Source organism: Copidosoma floridanum, unplaced genomic scaffold, assembly GCF_036245765.1.
Source record: "Copidosoma floridanum isolate Cflo_tuat_1 unplaced genomic scaffold, Cflo_Japanese_pri ptg000040l, whole genome shotgun sequence".
Taxonomy (NCBI): domain Eukaryota; kingdom Metazoa; phylum Arthropoda; class Insecta; order Hymenoptera; family Encyrtidae; genus Copidosoma; species Copidosoma floridanum.
Window position 1 is genome coordinate 2,255,523 of NW_028321917.1, and position 20,135 is coordinate 2,275,657.

At 32.8% G+C, this 20,135-nt stretch overlaps 2 protein-coding genes and 1 long non-coding RNA gene across 5 annotated transcripts; 1 reads left to right on the top strand and 2 right to left on the bottom strand.

Moving 5' to 3' along the window:
- Positions 1-1,289: 1,289 nt before the first annotated feature.
- Positions 1,290-3,853, bottom strand: LOC149373116 (uncharacterized). Of its 2 annotated transcripts, XR_016293444.1 has the most exons (4): positions 3,547-3,853; positions 2,357-3,467; positions 1,890-2,288; positions 1,290-1,810 (listed from the first exon to the last, which is right to left on the bottom strand). It is a non-coding gene; the product is annotated as an uncharacterized LOC149373116 (long non-coding RNA). The 2 variants fall into 2 exon arrangements; XR_016293443.1 differs by having other exon boundaries at positions 1,295-1,810; positions 2,357-3,853.
- Positions 3,854-6,153: 2,300 nt separating this feature from the next.
- On the top strand, positions 6,154-17,079 carry LOC106646105 (uncharacterized). Of its 2 annotated transcripts, XM_089597810.1 has the most exons (10): positions 6,154-6,391; positions 6,586-6,670; positions 9,557-9,723; positions 9,811-10,152; positions 10,420-13,774; positions 13,843-14,159; positions 14,266-14,295; positions 15,925-16,227; positions 16,300-16,529; positions 16,637-17,079. In XM_089597810.1, exons 1-9 carry the CDS (start codon positions 6,305-6,307, stop codon positions 16,321-16,323), a joined length of 4,710 nt encoding a protein of 1,569 aa, XP_089453936.1. In that variant the 5' UTR covers positions 6,154-6,304; the 3' UTR covers positions 16,324-16,529; positions 16,637-17,079. The 2 variants fall into 2 exon arrangements, with proteins under 2 accessions (XP_089453936.1, XP_089453937.1); XM_089597811.1 differs by lacking the exon at positions 16,300-16,529 and having other exon boundaries at positions 16,823-17,079.
- LOC149373117 (uncharacterized) lies at positions 16,523-19,011 on the bottom strand. Its single transcript, XM_089597812.1, has 4 exons — positions 18,739-19,011; positions 17,961-18,663; positions 17,644-17,905; positions 16,523-17,027 (listed from the first exon to the last, which is right to left on the bottom strand). The coding sequence occupies exons 2-4, from the start codon at positions 18,140-18,142 to the stop codon at positions 16,710-16,712; spliced, it is 762 nt and encodes a 253-aa protein (XP_089453938.1). The 5' UTR covers positions 18,143-18,663; positions 18,739-19,011; the 3' UTR covers positions 16,523-16,709.
- Positions 19,012-20,135: the final 1,124 nt, after the last annotated feature.

A 20,135-nucleotide genomic window follows, 5' to 3' on the forward strand; every position in this document is an offset into this window, starting at 1 on the left:
ATTTATTAAACAAATTAATAAATAGCTGAGCTACTCTTCGCTTTCGCTTGCTCAGCAAAAAAATAATTTATTCATTAAACTTGGAAATTTAGCTGGGCTTGTTAATGGCATTTCTTGCTCCCCAACTGAATAATTTATTTCTTAACTGAACTGATGAATAGCTGAGCTATGAACTGCCATCGCTTGCTCGCCAAAGAAGTTATTAATTTATCAAATAAATTAATTAACAGCTAATTTACTTATTGCCACTACTTGCTCACCAAGGAATGAATTTATTAACTCAATAATCCACCAAAAAGCTGAGCTACTTGTTGTTGTCACTTGCTTGTCAAAGAAAAAGTTTATCAATCAAATAAACTAATAAATCGCTAAACTTATTGTTGGTACCGCTTGCTTGCCAATGAAATAATATATTTATTAAGTAAATTAATAAATGGTAGAGCTACTTTTCACCGTCACTTGCTCGCCGAAGGAATAATTTATTCATTAAATGAATTAATAAATGGCTGGGCTAGTTATCACCACCGCTTGCTTACATAAGAATTATTTTACTTACTGTTAAAGTCTTCGAAACAGCAAGGCTTTTTTAACTGGCGCTTTCTTTCCCAGTACTTAAATTAATTATTATTTAGAATGTTCTTGTAATTTTAGATTAATATATTTATGTCAATCTTGAGCAAATCTTACCCGGTGTATACATAATATTCATTTAAAAGTTACCTGATTTTTTATTAAGCTATTGTTGAGTCCAACTTTTGCAAATTCATTGTCAGGTGCAATTTTAAAAGAGAAAGATTTACTGTAAAAAATGTGACGAAAAAAAAAAAAACGTTTCCTAAATTAAAATCATTAAATTAAAGAAAAAAAAAAAAAAAAAAAAAAAAAAATTGATTAATAACTGATTTATGGTAAATAAACGAATATACAATTTAATAACTCGACTAACCCTCTTATTCATCTCTATATTTACCTCTCTATTTTTTTTTACTCTTTAAATAATCTTGTCTTTGTCTTTACATCATTTCTATAGGTGTAGATTTTGCAATTTTCTTTTGATATTTAACGTTGTGTATGATTAATGTTTTCTCTATTTATGAGCTCAAAGAAAAATGTTATCCAATAGAGAATATCGTGAAAAAAGGATAATGGAAGAAAAGAGTAAGGACAGATCCAGGTGTAATAAAATGTTTATTTCTAAAAAAAAATTAGCTTTAATTTGTAAAAATGTTGAAATGTAACTAATACTTAAATTTTTTAAAGTAGCATCTCTTTAAACAATTTGGTCAATTGCAAATGTTTACTTTTTTCTAGTAGAGCTACATAAATTACGAGAACAGTAGTTGGAAGCGTTTTAATTACAATTATTGGAGTGGTTGGAATTTATCAGTTTGATCATGAATTTCAGGTGTATAGTCTGACTTAATTGGTATATTATTTGGTTCGGGTACTAATTTATTTTTGTTTCCAACTCTCATTGTTAGTTGAATAAAAGGTATAACTTCAACTATGGTATTATTCGCATAGTTAGCTACCATTAAACCAGAGACTGGGGACTCTACAGCATTATTTTCATAATATACTTCTGTTTGCATCATCGGTGAGACTTGTGGAAATGGGTCCATGCCAGGAAATAAATCAACATTTTATTCAACGTTTCAGCAGATCAATGGTCAGCTCCACCTTACAGAGAGTATACTATTGCCTGGCCATATGAAGTAGTACTCACAACCAAGCAAGCTCATCTAGGACACTAAGATACATTTAAGTTTCCATGATTTGTTTGAGCCAATTAGCCAACAATATCACCACCCTAAAATAAGATTTGTAATAAAAAATAAGCATCACACAATAAAAAACAGAGTTGCAAGAAAAATTTAACTGCTACGTACTGGAATATCGAAATTAGGATTCCAAGAGAGAATTCTATTGTCTTTTGCATAACTGAGAAGATCAGAATAATAAGGATTCCAGGCAATTGATATTACTTTCCTTCGATGGTTTTGGAATGTTTTTACGGTGTGGTTGCAAATCTCAAATCCTACAGTTCAATAATTGGAGTTTAATCCTCTTCTGAAGCAAGAGACAGCTGTGTGACTATATATCAGGATGTCAGTGTACTGATTTCCATCTCACTTATATTTCAATAATGATGAAGAATTATTATGTTAAAATTCCTGATGATAATGCTTATAGAGGCTCTTGAATTGGCATCGGTGAGTATTACCATGGCTTAATTCTTCTTCAAATGACACAACGCTGTGAAAATGTTGAAGCAAGAATGTGTTGCACTGTAAACAACAAAATGCTCTAATGTCAATTATGAATGTGTAAAAAAAAATGTTGCCATGTAACGTACCTCGTGTATTCCATGATTCATCTAGTACATCCTCAGGTGGTAAATTTTTTTGGAACTAGGAGACATAGGCTCATTTGTCCAATTAATATACAAAGTATAAATGTCACTATCTGTCGCACCAGTAGCTAGAAAATGAGACTGAAATGGATTTAAGTCCAGTGCTCTCACAGGACCTTTGTGTTTGTCGGGACTGCTAATCAAACAGTTGCTGTCGTTCTCAAACATCTTGTCAGCAAAGTGAATCATTATTTTTCCACAATCATAGCAACTCACAATAATGCCAGCTGGATTCGTTCCGCCAGCTCCCCAAATTATTTTGTAAAATCTTGATGGTAATTATAATTATCATACTTAATTTCTCAACACTACGAATATTTTAGGTACACATGAATAAAAAAAAGGACAAAACCTTCGATCACTTGGCACACTGATCTTGATGTACGTATCATACAGCCTGGCTCCTCCAGGTTGAGAGAATACAAATCCAAACTGGCATTACAATACTAAAACTGATATCCAACTGCTGAGCAACTGTTACTGCAGCCAGCAAAATTGGAAAGTTGGTGGGCTGCTGGACTGGAGGTGACCAGGTCACATCTACAGCTTCATGAAATTTCTTTACCTTCATAATTTACTTCATTTGAATAATCGTAAAGACCATCTGCCACAACTGTACTATATGTTTGGAATATGATGAGCTGCGCACTTGTTAACTTTGAGCAAGTCTGAACTTCATTTTTATTATTAACTGTGCTATTAGCATCACATGGCACCAAGTTTTCATAAGAGCGTTGAGTGACTTTTCTCTGTACCTCCATTGTGAACAACAATTATTAAAAAACTCTTTACTACAGCCTCTAAAGCAACTGGAATTCACAGCCATTCGATCATTTCAGAGATTCAGGTACATTTTCTTGTCAAACTTCATCAGCCCTTGATTTTTCTTATTATCCTCCAAAATTGTGCTTGATAAAACTAAATTTTAACCTCTTGCTTCTTGATAAGTTTTTTTTTTGTTTTGGTTGATTTGATTGCAGGAAAAGTAAATCACAACTTTGTGACTGGAAACTTATGGGAATTACTCATTTGTTAGCAATCCCACGTTAAAGTCCTGCTTGATTTATATACTAATTTAAGAGAGACAAAAAAGTATACAAAAAGAAAATAAAAAAACAAGCACTGCAACTCACCAAACACTGTTGGGCTTATAACTGAAATATGCAGTTTACTTGTCAGATCTGCTTAGCAGCTACTTGTCAAACTGCTAGCACTAACAGTAGTATCTTTGCTCACCTCATCGTTTGACTTGGTGAAAAAAGGCCACAGTTGGTTGAAGAGAAGTCAAGGTCAAGCCATTGGTCAGTACTTATAAGTACCAGCATTAACGTTGGCTTGGCTCTTGGTATCTCAGTTATCAGCACCGGTACAGGAGACAGGAATGACAGAACAGACAACAGAGCACTTAACCACTATATCGCGCAACAATCAGCTGGTACATATTATATACACACATGTATATATATAGCTACAACATACATGACTAGTGACTATAGTATTTGAGAACCGCTGTGGTAACAGACGACGCTTTTGGCTGTCGCGCAGCCGCGACCAAAAAGCAGTCCCCCCACCACTCTTCTTAGACGGGAGAGTGGTGGGGGGACCACTTTTCGCCATCTTGACACAAGCCCCCAGAGCGCATGCGCAGTTGATATACATGATAGAGATGAGGTTAGCTTTTAGGCCAGTATTATATATTAATTGTTAATAAAAAACTAAGCTAATATTTGTAAATGTAAGATAAGCTCAATTTAAATCAGAAAAGATTTATTTTTTATAAGCAACGTTGTATCGAAAAAGAAGTGTTTTCCACAGATATCGGAGGTTTAAAACAAGACACCTTGGCAACTGTTAATAATTTTTTTCTACAAAATTTATGAGGGTTCAATTTAAACAAACTGTGTAATCAGAGGGTGCATTTTTTGTTCCTTTTAACTGTATTTTTTAAAATACTTTCTTGGGTTGGGGGAGAGGGGGTCCGAGGGTGGTCAAAATTTTAACCAGCTGCCACTCGCATTTGAGTTGGGGAAACTTATAATTCGTAGAGATCTAAAATATTTTGGTCATATTTCATTCTGGTGAAGAGTTATGTCGTAATCATAGTAGTGCCATATGGTCTTTTTAATTTACCAGTCGCAGCTTACACCAATAGATAGACAAAAAAGTCGTCAAGTGCAAATGTCATTGGCGGCAAGAGTAAAATGCATCTTGTACCCGAAAATTGACCTCCAAAAATATAGATATTGTATTCTTATCTATAACGTTATCTACAGTGCCTTATATATTATCTTTTAAGGGGGCTCCAGCGGGAGGAGTTAGGAGGTCACAGGTAGCCTAATTGATAGGTAAAAACACGCTGATTCCAACGGTGTCCTGATTTACCCCTCTAACCCTGGAAAATTTTGAGATATTTGCTCTCAAAGTTCGTACATTATACATAGCCTCTCATAGAGCAACGTGAAAACATCGGTATTTTCTAACAATAATTGAGGAGTTACATGTCAGGACTGTAACTGTTTTATAGAAAAACATCTCAGCTTTCAGATGGTACCTTCAAAAATATAGGTAACCCTGGAAATATTTGAGATATTTTGTAAAGTATTGATCAAGTCATTGAATTAGCAGGGTCATGACGGGATGCCATCTTGTTGTTTGTAAGGCGCGCGCTTTTGAATATTTCAGAATTACACTGCAAGTACTTACATAAGTTTCATGTCATTTGTAACTCTTTTTTAATCGTGTTCTCCTATGGATTACTTACACATATTTTTTTTTTTAAATAAAATAGAACATTGAAAAATTTTAACTGCAATTATTTTTTATTTTATCAAAAATTGCGTCAATAATTTTTTTATTTGAAATAACTCTTACTTTATTATTTACACTCATAGATAATAATGAGGTGATGCCATTTGTAGGATCTTTTTTATATGCATCTACTAATACTTCTATTGATATCGATTCTTTGGCCATTTTATAAATTATCTTATTATTAATAATATATTTTAATACAATTAATTTTTGTTTGTTATCATCAATTACTTTTTTATTTCTTTTTTGCTGTTGCAAAATCATTTCAGCATCCTGCAAGTCTTGATGACTCTTACAGTGATGTGTGATTTCTTTCATTTTTTATAACACAAAAAAACTAATTCTAAATAAAACGCTCTGTACGTGACAGAAGCTGCTGTTTGTTTACCATAGGTACGGACACATCATATATATAGATGATGGTGCTCGCTTATATATACACGTATATATAGATATATACTCACAGAAGTGATACCAACTAACCGAATAGTTTTCGGGTTGGTACCAGTGCTCGCTGGAGCCCCCTTAAGTATTATAGATAAGATCGGACACGGGGTCTATTTTTTTGAAGGTCGATTTTCGGGTACAAGATGCATTTTCATCTTGCTGCGAACGGCATTTCCTTTTTTTATTTTATGTTTATTGCTCTAAGTTGCGGCTGATTTATAAAAAAACTATATGGCACTTCCTAAGTACCAACAAAACTCTTCACCAAAATGAAATATGACAAAAATATTTCGGATCTCTACGAATCATGAAGGTCCTCAATTCTGGTGAAAGTGGTGGCAGGTTAAAATTTTGACCACTCCTTTGGCTTTGGCCTCAGCTCTTGGTCTACCGGGGGAAACCGAAGAGAAGTCATGCCAAGTCAGGCATGTGACTGCAGCCTCACACAAGCTTACCATAAATGAACTGTCACCAAGTCACCACTGGTCACCAGTCACTCGCAATCGCAAGTAGAATTATAATGTGACCAAAGCAATGTCTATGAGCAGTACCACATTGTATTTGTATAGTAAGTTCGTCCATTAAAAAGTTCGATAGCGATTGTTGATATTGAGCGCTCAGTTTAGTCTAATAATGTTTAAGAAATTTAAAGATAAGCTCACTGAGGAAATGAAGCAGTCTCCTGCCAGGCTGCATGCCAGCATGCAACAACTAGCACAGGTTTATCATTTTAAATTGATCAATGAATTCCATTTCTTCACAGTTTTTTTTTTTTGTTTTGGTAAAGTTGTTTGTGTGTTAAGTACGAAAGAAATTAAAATTGTATCATTGAAAAACTCAAACTTATCTGAGTATTAGAAAAAAAAAAAAAAAAAAAAAACATTTTTATTTGAAATAAATTTTGTTAATGATAGGCCGTCTCGCCGTCGTTATCAAACAGCTCCTTTCAAGATTTGTCACTATCCAGGGATAATTTCAGTCTAAGTGATCAAGCAGACGGTAACTTTTATTTATTTATTAATATTTCTGCGAGAATTTCGAGGTACGAAATAATATTGATGCAGTCGATGCAGTAAGTACATTGTGTTAGGTAGCTGGTTTAGCCCTACTATATTCTTTACAGTCACATTAGTTGTTTGGGTTACGTATTATACATAGAAATGCAGTAATAAAATTATTCTGTTCAAAGTTAAAAATGATCGAATCAATTTTCAGTATAGTACATCGACTGTATATACCATAGTGTAATTTCCAATGCTGAGGATAGTACCCTATTGAATGGTTCCGATAAAACACGATAAAAAAAAATTATATCATGATAGATGTGTGTCTTTGCACCAAAACCTGATATATTGATCAGTGTTTTCGTGTAAATATCCCACGATAATTTTATATCAACTTTATAGGATCATACAAGTTTTAAACAGTATTGTAAAATATATAAATTTTTTCTGATTCAAACATACGTCTTACAATTTTTTATAGGTTTTTTTAGGGAGAGTATAGAGCTGACACAAAATTGTATCATGTCGTATAAGATTAATTACATGACCAAATTATTTATCAGGATCCACTAAATTATTACGATACGTGTGACATGATGTTATAACGTGCTATAACGTACATCATATCATATATTTATGTTTCACGCATGATCACACTCAAATATTTTACCTGTGATTATACGGTCAGCTAATTAATATACGTGACTGAAAATTTAATATTTTTAAGAAAATGACTTTAGATGTCTGACTAGAACTCAAATCTTTTGGGAAATTCGATTAATACACTATTATAAAATTCTAACATATTTTCAGTCAAATGAAAATACTTTGTTGAAATTTAAAATAATCATTTGAAAAAATAAAAAACGTATTAAACGTGCCTTTTTTCGCGGCTTGCCTTTGACTAGACTATCTTTACATATATCTTATGTGTTTTTACGTACTTAAGGAGGCTTGGGCGTTTGGTGTCGTATCTATTGAGGGGCCCCTGTGGGGTACTTGTCATACAAATGATTCTTTGTAATATTTTTTTTAAAATCATTTTGATTATACACATGTGTGAACAAAATAGCAATAATACGCGGAAAAGTCATTGGGAAAATGGATATTAAAAAATTTTTTAGTTTTCCCGAGGTACCTTGTGTTAAGAGGACGGCCCTGCCACGATAAAGCTGACAACACTGTACTCTCTTGCTCTCATCTGCTATTATATACCTATACTTGTGTTAGACTTAAATTTTCATTCTTGTATGTTTATGAATGTACAGTGCATGCGCACTTACAGTACCTGAACAAAACATTTCTCATGTTCGATGTTTTCCTCGCTATTTTCTCAATATTTAACGAGTTGATCCTATTCTTTTATTTAAATAATAGATTCTTTATACTTTCAAGTACATGTACCAATTTAATGTGTGGACCCACAGCTTTTTATTGCGGTACGGTAGTCTATTGAATTTCGGGTTCCGTAAGGTTGCGTGTTAAAATGACGAATTTTCACAAGCGATTTTCTCGAAAATAAATGTGTTGACCTACCTATTTTTTTTTCCTAAAAAAATCTAGCAAACTTCATCTATATAATCTCTGAATTTCAGACCTAGCCAGCATTCAATTCAAAATCGCCCAAGCCTCCTTAAGAGCCTAAATATAGATCATATCTTAAATACTAAGTATTTATTTAATGTAATGTAGTTCATAAATTTTAGTCTGACAATTATTATTATTCATCACGTACTTACATAACTTTATATTAATTACCACCCTGAAAATTAAATGTGAAAAATTTCACCGTGAGTTTGATTCGAACCGGAGTCCACAGGTATTTGAATCCGACGTGTGACCGCTGAGCTATGGCAACATTGGATTCGAATGAAGAAAAACTGATATAAATTGTTTAACTGATATAAAAGTATACCTACGTCACGCGGGAATCCATCGATATCTTGTGAATCCGTTACATTGAAGCACACGTTAGAACGTGTATATCACAATTGTAGTTGTTCGTTTAATATTTACACAATATTTTGGCAAGCTCAGCTCCGTGGGCCCTAAGACAAAAAGTTTTATGTTGACATTGTCAGTCATATCCGCATTGAATACCAAACCAGTAGAAATTAGACGAGAATCATATTAATACATCATATGACACCATTTAAAGACTAAAATTATAAGAATATATGTGTGTATTTGCACCTGACATATTTTATAAGACCTGATACACCGAGAATACATCAAAATACTAAGAAAAAAATAACATACATGAAGTTAAATGTGTATGATCCTATATAGTTTATGCATAGTTATTAGCTTGTAAGACATGATACAAATGTATAAAGAATTTCCTTATTCAAACTTATCAGAAGTGTATCAAGAAAAACCTATGTCATAAAGTTTGCGTCGTTAAATAGAGATATTTAATTCTGGACGGGTAATACAAACAAGTCGAAAAGTTGTAAATAAAAATCAAGGTTCGCCATACGCAACAATCAGAAAATAACCTATTTAAAATAATACGTACAACTATTTTGTTAATTACCATATGTACTTGTTATCTACATATAGGTATATTTCGTTCCGAATCATGGTAAATATTTTTACATCATATACACCGATACATTGGGAAGATAAAAAATTTACTGATAAAATATTATACCTCGCAATTTTATGTCCGGTATACAAAAAGAAATTTATATCAGGTTTTATCAAGTAGTACCGGAACCATTTAACAGGGTAACCTTGCTTCTAAATTTTTTACTGCTAAGTGAAGTGAATTTTTTGGCTTAGCAAAATGTCAAAGTTAAAAAGAGCAACCATTTAATAGTAGGAAGTCAGGGAACTGTTCTACTTGCTAAGATAATTATTTTGGTTCATTCAATTTTAGAAATACCAAAAAACAGTCCGGAGAAGCATGACTTCCAAACTGTTGATTTGACATCCCCACCTGTAATTTCCAGTACATCAAGGAGATCATCTGTTAGTAGCAACGTCAGTGATAGGTCTTTCCTGTTTTCCACTCACGAGAGTCCTGGTGTGGTATACCACACACAGGTAAGTTCGTAAGCACGTGACAAAATTTAAATTGCTAACACATAAAGTTCAGTCTTCAATGATGTGAGAATTGTTATAACGATTCAGTCAGACATGGATCAGTCTGCAAGTGACATCGACGAAAGCATCAGTTCTCAGTTGGATCGTGTTTCCAAGGAACAATTGTACACTGCATATCGTAAAGCAAAATGCAAGTATGACAAATACAAAGGAAGATACACAGATCTTGTTAATCATCATGGTGGAATAAAAAGAGAAAAATCAAAATTGGAAAGTCTATTAGTTGAAACCCAAGATAAAGCACTGAGGCGTATAAGTGATTTAAAAGAACAGTGTCAGTTGGAACAACAGGCCAAATCAAATCTGGAGGATGAATTGAAAAATGATATTGAGGAAAAAGATCATATTATAAATTCTTTGAAAACTAAAGTAAGCTCTTTTAGTGTCAAAATTTTAATGTCATTCTCTGAGACTTTAGCACTTGTAAAATTTTGATTGATTTGTTTATTTCTTTTTATTTACTAATCGTTTTCTCTTTTAAACTCATTAGTTTTTTTTTTTTTTTTTTTTTTATTCAAAGTTTTATATTTTTCGTAACATTAACGTTCTCCAACATTTCTTTCATACGTATTTTTTTAAGTGCTCTGCTCTGTGCTTATTGAATTCATATTATTCAAGGTGTTAATTTTGTAACAGATAAAGTTATTACAAGAAAAGAGTCCAAATATTAAAGGTTTAGAAAATGTAGAAATAAATGAAAATTACCATCAAAATAGCAAAGAGGACTCTGCTCTTGTCAACCTGTGTAATAATTTAGAGAATGATAGAAATGGGGAAGTATCTTTATTGACTACTGAAAATACTAAGTTGAAAGATAAACTACAAAAGATGGATGACTTTTTAGAAGAGTATAAAGAGATGTTAGAAAAAAATGAAGAAAAAATTTTTGAAATTACAAATGAAAAAAAAATTGTTGAAAGGAATTATAACATTTTACAAAAATCAAGCCAAGAAAAGCTTGAAAATATGGAAATTGAATTGAATAGTTCAAAGAAAGAACTTGAACGAGTAAAACAATATATTAATATCTTAAGAAAGCGAGAAGAAGAAAGTACTCTGTCATTGGCAGAAAACAAATTATCCATTCATAAAGAACTTGAAGGCAAAGAGGAAAAAATTAAAAAGCTTGAATCTGAGGTGAAAATAATGCACAAGTTTAAAAAATCTTTGGAAGAAACCCTTGAGTTGCAAAAACAAGAAATAGAGAGAATAAAAATACTTGCAAATCAGAAGGCTGAAGAAAGCCAGCAGCATTTAAAAGTAAAATTAGAAACGTTACAACAGAGAGAAGAGTTACAGCACAAATTAATTGATGTTGAAAAAGAGTTTAGCTTAAAACTTAACGAAGAAGTGAAGCAAAACAAAGAGCTATCATTAAAAGTTAAAGTTTTAAAAAAGCAATGTGAAGAACAAAAGTTTAGAGAAAATGAATACAAAACTATGAATGAAAATTTAAAGAGAGAAATAGCCCAACTTACCACATTTAAAAGGAATATTGAAATATCCATTAGTGAAATCAAAACTAACTATGAACAAGAAATAGAAATATTAAAGGATGATTTGATCAACAAAAACAATGTTTGCAGTGATTTGAATAAAGAAATGCAGGATTACATCGAAACTATTGAGCAATTTAGGCAAAAACTACAAAATCAGAATGAAGAAATAAAAATCTTAGAAATCAGATCAAGCCGTCATGAGGATATTTTAAAAATTCAGGAAGAGCATGAAAATAAGAAAACTGATATTTTGGGATTGTGTAGTGAACTCAAGTCAACCTCAATAACAATAAATGATCTCAAAAACGAAATGAGTGGTGTAGTTAATCATAAAAATAGTTTAAATAAATGTTTGGAAATGTATAAAAAGTTTGTTAAAGATTTAAAACAAGATTGTATAATATTAAAAAAAGATGTAAATAGTAATTTAAATAATGTGAAGAGTGCAACAACTGAAATTATAGGGGAAATTGTAATAGTTTTTTCATTGATAAATGAGAAAAATAATTGTCTCAGATTTCAACTGAACGATTTGCACAAAAAAACAAGTGCAATGCACGAGCTTCAAAACATTTGTAGCAACAGCAATACGCAATCGGAAAAAATATTTGACGAAAAAATAATTTTGAAAAAGGAATTGGCAGAAAAGCTGAGTGAGATCGGAGAAGTGAAAATAAAAATGAGTTATCTGGACCAATTCGAAACAAAGAATAAAAGTCTTACATATGATATTGAAAATGTGACTGAGAAGTTGAGTGAAGTAGACGAGTTTGCTGAAGAAACAGTCAATCTAACGAATGCACTGAAATCAGAGAAAAATAATCACTACACTGTTTTGGAAGACATCAAGCAACTTCAGTCAGAACTCACTTCTGCAAAAGTGGAACCAGATAAAAGGAATATTGAAGTCAACAAATTGCAAGTGCAAAATAGGCAACAAGAGCAACAATACTCTGTAACAAGAAATGAACGTATAGAATACAAGCATCTATTTGAAGAAAATAGCCATAAATTGTCTCTGCTGAACAAAGAATTGGGAAATTCGAAGATAGCCATAGAAAGCTTAACTACCGAGTGGGAAAAATCCAAAGATTCTTTGCAGAACGCCCTTGAAAGTAAAACTCATTTGCTGCAAAAATTAGAAGCTTTTGAGGAACAATTTCAAAAAACAGTGGAAGAGAAAAAGAAAGCTATGGCTAATTTGGAGCAGGAGAAATTAAAAGTAAAGACTGCTGAGGAACAATGGAACCAGTCTTTGAATTCAATGGTTGAAGAAAACGAACGACTGAAAAAAAAACATCAATTCTTTGCAGGACTAGAAGAGGAGCTGAAGGTAGGAAAAATTTTAATAGAAGCACTAAAAATCGAAAAGGATAAGGTCACTGGTAGATTCGAAGAGTTGAAGTTGGAATGCGAGTTGCTATGCAATGAAAATAAAAGTCTTAAGGACAATCAGAATGATTTGCTGAAGGTGAACAATGTTTTTAACCAGACTCAGAGTGACTTAATGAATAGGCTTCAAAAGTTAGAGAAAAAAAATAGCGACTTGATTGAGGAACGAAGTATAACTCTGCAGGAGTTAGAAACCTGTAGGTATAAATTGAAAATTAGCGATAACGAATTAGAAAAACTCAAGTCACAACTGGAAAGAGTGAAACACAAAAACAATGAGTTGAGTGCTTTTATAGATGAAGCTAAAGAATTTGAGCTAATCAATTCGAATCTTCGGGAACAGGTCAAGGCTCTGACAAAAACAAATGACTCCCTAAGCTTAAAAATTGATATTTTGACAAAGAAACTATCCAGCTTACAAGATCGTACAGTGGAAAATGAAAAATTAACGATTGAAGTACATAATTCTAAAAGTAAAATCGTCGATTTAGAAGAATCGTTGTCTTCCAGAGTCCAAGGGTTAAATGCTCTTAGTAAAAATGCACAGGAAGATAGTCACAACTTTAAAATCGAACTAGAAGAAAAAAAGAGGTTGTTGAAAGTCATGAAGTCCAAAAACACCGAACTTTTAGAAGAAATTGAGAAGCTATTATCGCTAAAATCAAGAGTTGAAGAGAAATCGACTCGAGAAATAGAAAAATTGCACAAAAATTTTATACATTGTGAGACAAGATTAGCTGAAAAAAATTCCTTGATGGAAGATTTGCAAAAAAAGTGCACAGAATTAGAAAGAGAAATAACAAACAATACCAAACATGAATCGAATTGTGAGGAATTGTCGAAAAACGTAGAATACCTCATGCAAGAAAAAATAAAATTAGAATCCCAGCTGGACGAGACTCTGGTTACATTCCAAGCAAAAGAATTGCAAATGCAAGCATTCAATGATGAGTTGCGAAATAAAATTCTTGAATTAAGGGAGCAGTTGAAAAACAATGAAGATGAACAGAGTTTAAGATTAAAGCAAATTTCAAAAGAATTTCAAGCTCAACTTTATGACAAAGAAAAAGAATTGCAGGCTGCATTAAAAAAAAAATATGGTAAGTTTTTAGCTGAAATAACATTTATTTGATTTTAAGCCAAATAATTTCATTCATCTGTGCTACAGATCATCGAAAAAATTATGAATCAGATACTGCACAAGAGTACAAAAATCAGTTAAAAGATTTTCAAGTTGAACTCACAAAAAAATCCCAACAAATTGTGAATTTAAAAATCGAAGACGAAAAACTCTTAAAGGAGTCACAGGAAGAAGTCAAAAAGCTTTCAGCAGTTATCAACCAAATCAAGTCACAACATATAAAAGAAATGCAAGAAGTTGATAAGAAGTGGAAAAACTTTATTCACCTCAAGACTAATAATGTGGAGATCAAACATGAACAACAAGTTGCAGAACTAACCACTGCGTGGCAAAATGAACGAAAAGTATGTATTAATCGTTTCAAAAAAATTTATATTCTTATTCTTGACTGCTCAATTGTTTATTTATTCATTCATTCATTTATTAACCTTTTAAAATAATATCTTTCAGAGTGATGAAAATAGCGATGTTACTGATAAGGTGATACATTTTTTTTCCTTTTCATTTAGCATTGGCAATGCGTAAAGAAATAATGCCCTATTACAACTAAAAAAAGCATTTCTTATCAATTGCATGAATTATATTATAAACAAGCGGCTAAATTTTTGCAAAAACTGCGTTTTTGCATTTAAGGCACGACTGATACAAAGGAATATATATTACTTATATTGGTACTTGTAGGGTTGGTAAATAAATGTACATATTCCCACGCGATGAAAAAAAGAAAGCCTTAGAACACAATGATTATTGCCCTTAACTTTGCATTGAGTGTCAATCGTATGTATTCTGAACAAGACAGTATTACATTGTTTATTGCGATTCATGGCGTTAATTTTATCTTACAGACATAAATTTTAGTTTAAAAAAAGTTATATTTTTTCAAGATCTTTGAGTTTTACATTAACTTTGTAATCTGAAATTTAAATTTAAAAAAACGAGTTAGTTAGATAGGGGAAAACGATAAATTTACAATTTTTCAGCATTTTTGCGATTTAGAGCCCAAATTTAAAATCATAACTAAATATGTTGAATACAAAAAAGTTGTATTTCGACGAGACCTTCAACTATCACGTTTAATTTATAATTTCAATTGCAAAACAAAAAAGTTAGTTAAGGGAAAACGACTTTTTATTCGTTTTCCAAGCACTTTTCGGCTCATAGAACGTGTGCGTTACATCCTAGGTAAAAATGTTTCACACAAAACAGTTATATTTCAATAAGATCTACAACTTAAACGTTTAAAAATATCATAATTTAAAGTACAAAACAAATAAGTTAGATAGGAAAAAACTACGTCTTGGCGATTTTTGAGCACTTTTGGGCTCACAGAACGTTTCGGTTACATCCTGGACGAAAATTTTAAATTCGAAAAAGTTGTATTTTTTAAGTATATCTACAACTTTGTCTTTCACAGCAAACCTCGAAAATATCACGTTATCCAAAAAAAATTTTTTTTTCACTGAAAGTACCATCTTAAAACGACTGCCATTTCTTTTCTCAAACAAGAAACCTTCCGAGTTTTAAACCATCACGTAAGACATAAAAGATGAAGCTATTTGGCAAATTTCAGCCGAATGTGACATAAACTGCATGAGTTAATAAAAAAAACTTGATTACGCCCACACATACATACATACACCCCTGACGCTGAGGTCCGCGATCGCAATTTTTTTTTTTACCAAAACTTTTTACATAAAAATAATTAGTTTTAAAGTACTTACACTTTTTGCTCTAGCAAAAAGATAAGGCACTCCTAAGTATCAATCGTGCTTAAAAACAGATGGGTTTTCCTTTAAACTGCACAATGTTAACTAACAATATAAAACCATCAAGTATACATTGATGATGAGACTTATTAATTAAATTATGTAAGATGTAATATACATTCAACTAACTATTTATACTATTTGATATTTTTATTCCTTTGTATTTCCTGCACTGTTTAAAAGACTAAAAACATAATTATGCATGCCAGTAGAATATTGAACAAAATAATATAATGCCTCGAGTATTGTGAGTGAAAAGTCAATTTAAATGAACTGCGGTTTCAACAACATCATTATAAAATTACAAATGTACAATATTTAAATAACTTTTTATTCTGTTTAGGAACTAGAAAATACGGCTAGGGTTGCAATGGCAACCGTGCAATCTAATACGAGCTCGTTTCATACACTCCAACAAACATTGTTATCTCAAAAGCGAGAATTGGCTGAGCTTAGGAAGTTAGTTAAAATAAGGCAAGAGTCTGTTGAAGACTCAACAGAAGTTGAATATCTCAGAAATATACTGTTTAAGTATATGATGGGAAAGGAGACTATGGTGCTTGCCAGGGTCATTGCCGCTGTTGTTAAATTTGATCAAGATCAAACATCAAAAATTTTGAAACGTGAAGAAGACAGACAATCACTGGTAAAAGTAATATAATGAATAAACAGTGTCTTGTTTAATTTACTTAAAATTATAAGAATTTATTCATTTCAGCTGGGATCGCTAGGTTTAACATAACATACCCCAGCCATTCCCATCCATTTAAATCACAATTATTTGACCATGAATATTGCCAGTGTTAACTTTCACTACATCAAGACAGCTATTTTACTGACTGCCCTTTTTATATGTTCAAATGAGCCGTCAAACCAATCTTAATACAAATTATTCATAGTTATGATTTTATTGTTAACATTTACTTTATACAAGATTATTTTGAATAGGTATAATGTATTAAAATATTTTAATTCTTTTAAGAATGTCAATTACTGTTGATAAATAAATTTTTTTATTTAACTTTGTTGTGTCTGTTGTGTCTAACTACACGAAGGGAAAAATCATGGAGCAATGGAAGTGCCCCCCTCTTTTTTGAACCTATGTAATTGGCTCATGACGTGTATGCTTCATAGAGATGTTATAGATAGTAATGTAATGTTAAATATCAATTTGCGACCCGCTGCTGCCTCTTTTTTGACTAGACAAGAAACATAAGAAAGAACTTCTTCACAAATTCCAGGCTTGAAATTCAACGAACTGTTCCACCTACTCAAGCTCTCAACGCATGGTAAACATTTTAAAAAAGATCGCCGCACCATCTCGTAGGCTGCTGGAGAGTGAAAGTGCAAAGTACGGGCGAATGTTTTCAATTCTGAAGGGAATTTTTCTGTTGAATGTTCGTTTTTCATTCTAATAATAATCTGCTTCACGTGTTCAGGCAAGCCCTGTAAATAGTTTAAAAAAGAGTTGCATAAGTGTTTTGTCATATAAAAGTAACTATCATACTTTATTGCATGAAAATTTATTTGTAGATATATACACTTTAGTTATAAAATAATTAAATATATTTTTATTTTTTGACTTGTGTAAATGCTATTGTTTTAGAAAATTTTTTTGTGCGGTACGGATATGCAGTTAATTAAGTAAGGTAATAAAAATGTTATGATGGTGCATACTTTGATTAATTTAATTATTGATTTGTTTCCTTAGATATAAACATATATCTGTAACATTCATTAAAAATAATTTACTTATACACATCATTGAGTTTGGATTGCATTATACATTGGTAATGCATACAATCGTAGGTATATTTCAAATAACACAAATAATAAATCGTTAAAAAAAATCTTGCAATTAAAATATTGCTAATCGTAATAAGGATGAATATAGATGTACTCGTGTAAAAAAAAATAATTTGTAAATATATGAAATTAATTGTTTGTTATGTGTAAAAATCTCTTGATGACATAAAACAAAGGCTATTTCAAGATCTAACGTATTTTGTTGATAGAGTATATACATGTACATAAATGATAATACCAAGAATTAACATTTAACCTGTAAATGGCTAAAGACCGCTGAATCTTTTTCAATTCGTGCGTCTTCCAATTCTTTTTGAAACTGTGTTACTTTTTTCTTCTCTCTGTAACGTTTCTCTTGAGCAGCCTTAATTTGTTTGTTTTTGCTTGCGACGAACTGTAAAAACTGTCTCCACCCATCGTCAGATACAAAATCATTTCTGCTCAAATATTCAGTGCGAAATCCATCCATGAACCTAATCTTCTTGCGAGATATTTCAGTTTTGTCTGTACATAGTTTTCTGGAAAGATATAACATTGACATGTCGCAAAATTTAAGTAATCTCTATAACAAACCTTTTTAAATTTCTTGTTTTTTCTCTGCCATGTAACTTAGCACTGTTTGTACTAATGGTTGCTTCCTCCCAGGATTCACTGACTCCAAAATTTACTTCATCAGCTTGTTCAGTACTAGTCAAAACAGATATTTTTGTCGATGAGTCTGGTTCTGACTTAGAAGAGTTGAAACTGGATTTCATGAAAGGATCTGGTGTTACACAAACACTCACTTTTTCCAATGAAAAGCTTTGTTTCACACTATTATTAAGAGTAGTATTTGGAAAACTGTGAATGCCATTTGATACTGGCTTATTACTTGTACATGCTTGATCACAGTACGCATTGTCTTCAAACTCTACTCCGACAAGATTCTCACTACGAAGTGGATCAGTACTCGGAGATGAATGTGGTACAGACGTTGGAGAGTCATACGTTGATTTCAAAAGATACTCTTTACTTAGATGGACACCTTTTTCCAACGTGGAGCTCTATTCTTCATTTCGTGTGATTTTTGTGTGACTTTGAATGTCATTTAACAATGGTTTGTCTGTTTCGACAATGGGTACAGCGCCTGCTAACAGTCTTGTCCGTGTTGTGTAACCATCAGTTACATGAAATGAGCTAGCCGAAAAATGAAGATTGCAAACAGCCCATTTTTTTTACAGTTGTCACTCCAGTAAGTTTCATCCATTTTTCTTTTTGATCTTGCTGCTGCGGAAATCTGTGAAACAGTTGTTCATACAATCATATATTTTAGAATGGTATTCATATTCACTCAAAAATTCTATTGACTTACTTATGAAAACTCCGAGTTTTATCTGAAGGATTAGGTTCTGCAGCCTTACATACTACGCAGGTTAAGGTCATTTTAAAAAAAAGATTCAACTACTATTGAATTATCATGTTATCCATATACTATTAACGACCCGTATCGCTTTACTACTATACTAAATAATAAGAACAATTAAAAATAAGCAGTTAAAAAATATTAATATGTCGATTTCCTTCGACCTCGACTCAGACACTGGACTCAGTTGTCAGCTGTCAGCTGTACGTACCTATTCATAGACATACAAGTATTAAGATTGTGTATTGCTTATATGCCTATATACATATGAAATTTCAGCAGCCAATCAGCAGCGACCAAAGAAAGAGACAGAATCGTCACTCGATTTGGCATCTCTTTTCATCGCCTCCGCTCCACGGTACCACTTACAGGCTTGCCTACTCTATTTATAATATCTCTATGGTATGCTTTCAACGCATGTAAGCTACAGCCCACAAGCATAAGCGCTAAGCACAGAGCAAACGCATAAAGGCACTGGCTTTTTTTCCATCGTGCTATATATATGTTATGCGTTTTCGGGAGAGAGGGGATACCGTCCTATAGTCAGCTATATAGTGCGTAGCAGACAAGAAGTGTATACGTACCTATATATATTGACTGCTACAGGACGGTATCCCCTCTCTCCCGAAAACGCATAGGCACGATGGAAAAAAAGTCAGTGCCTTTATGCATTTGCTCCGTAGTTAGGGCTTGTGCTTATGGGCTATATAGCTTACATGCGTTAACAGCACACAGTGGCACACACGTCATATGGGATCTACTAAGGGCGCGTCTACTTTCTCGTAAGTGCATTGTTCCTTTAGTTTATAGCTCCGCCTGATCATACACTTTTATCCAACCTCTCACCAACCTAACAAAACTTTGAAACTACTTCCTATTTCCTCTTATCCAACCCCTTCTTTCCAATCCCTCTCCCAATTTCATAACCTTCACCCACCCCACGGCCTTGACCATCGCCGCGCGGCCGCCGCCATAACTGGCGAACTGCCGACAGCTAATGCTGACCAGGCCGATTCTCCTATCCTAGTCATGGTCAAATCTAAATCTAAAAAGCGCAAAAATAAGCGCTCAACGAACTCCTCAGCCCCCTCCAAAAAACTGCAAAAAGGCTCCGAACCCTCACATTCAGACAACCAAAACGACATGGAGACAGAAGACGCTTACATACACGGATACGACTCTGAATCCTCCTCTGCTTCCTCTCACGCCTCCCTAACCCTTAAAAATAAGCATGCTCCTTCACCCGACACAAAAAACAAAACTCTGCTCAAGTCTCTCTACGAAGAATCCTTTGGCACTCTTCCCGCCAAAACCATCACCACCACAGCTTTAACCCCCAAACTGAC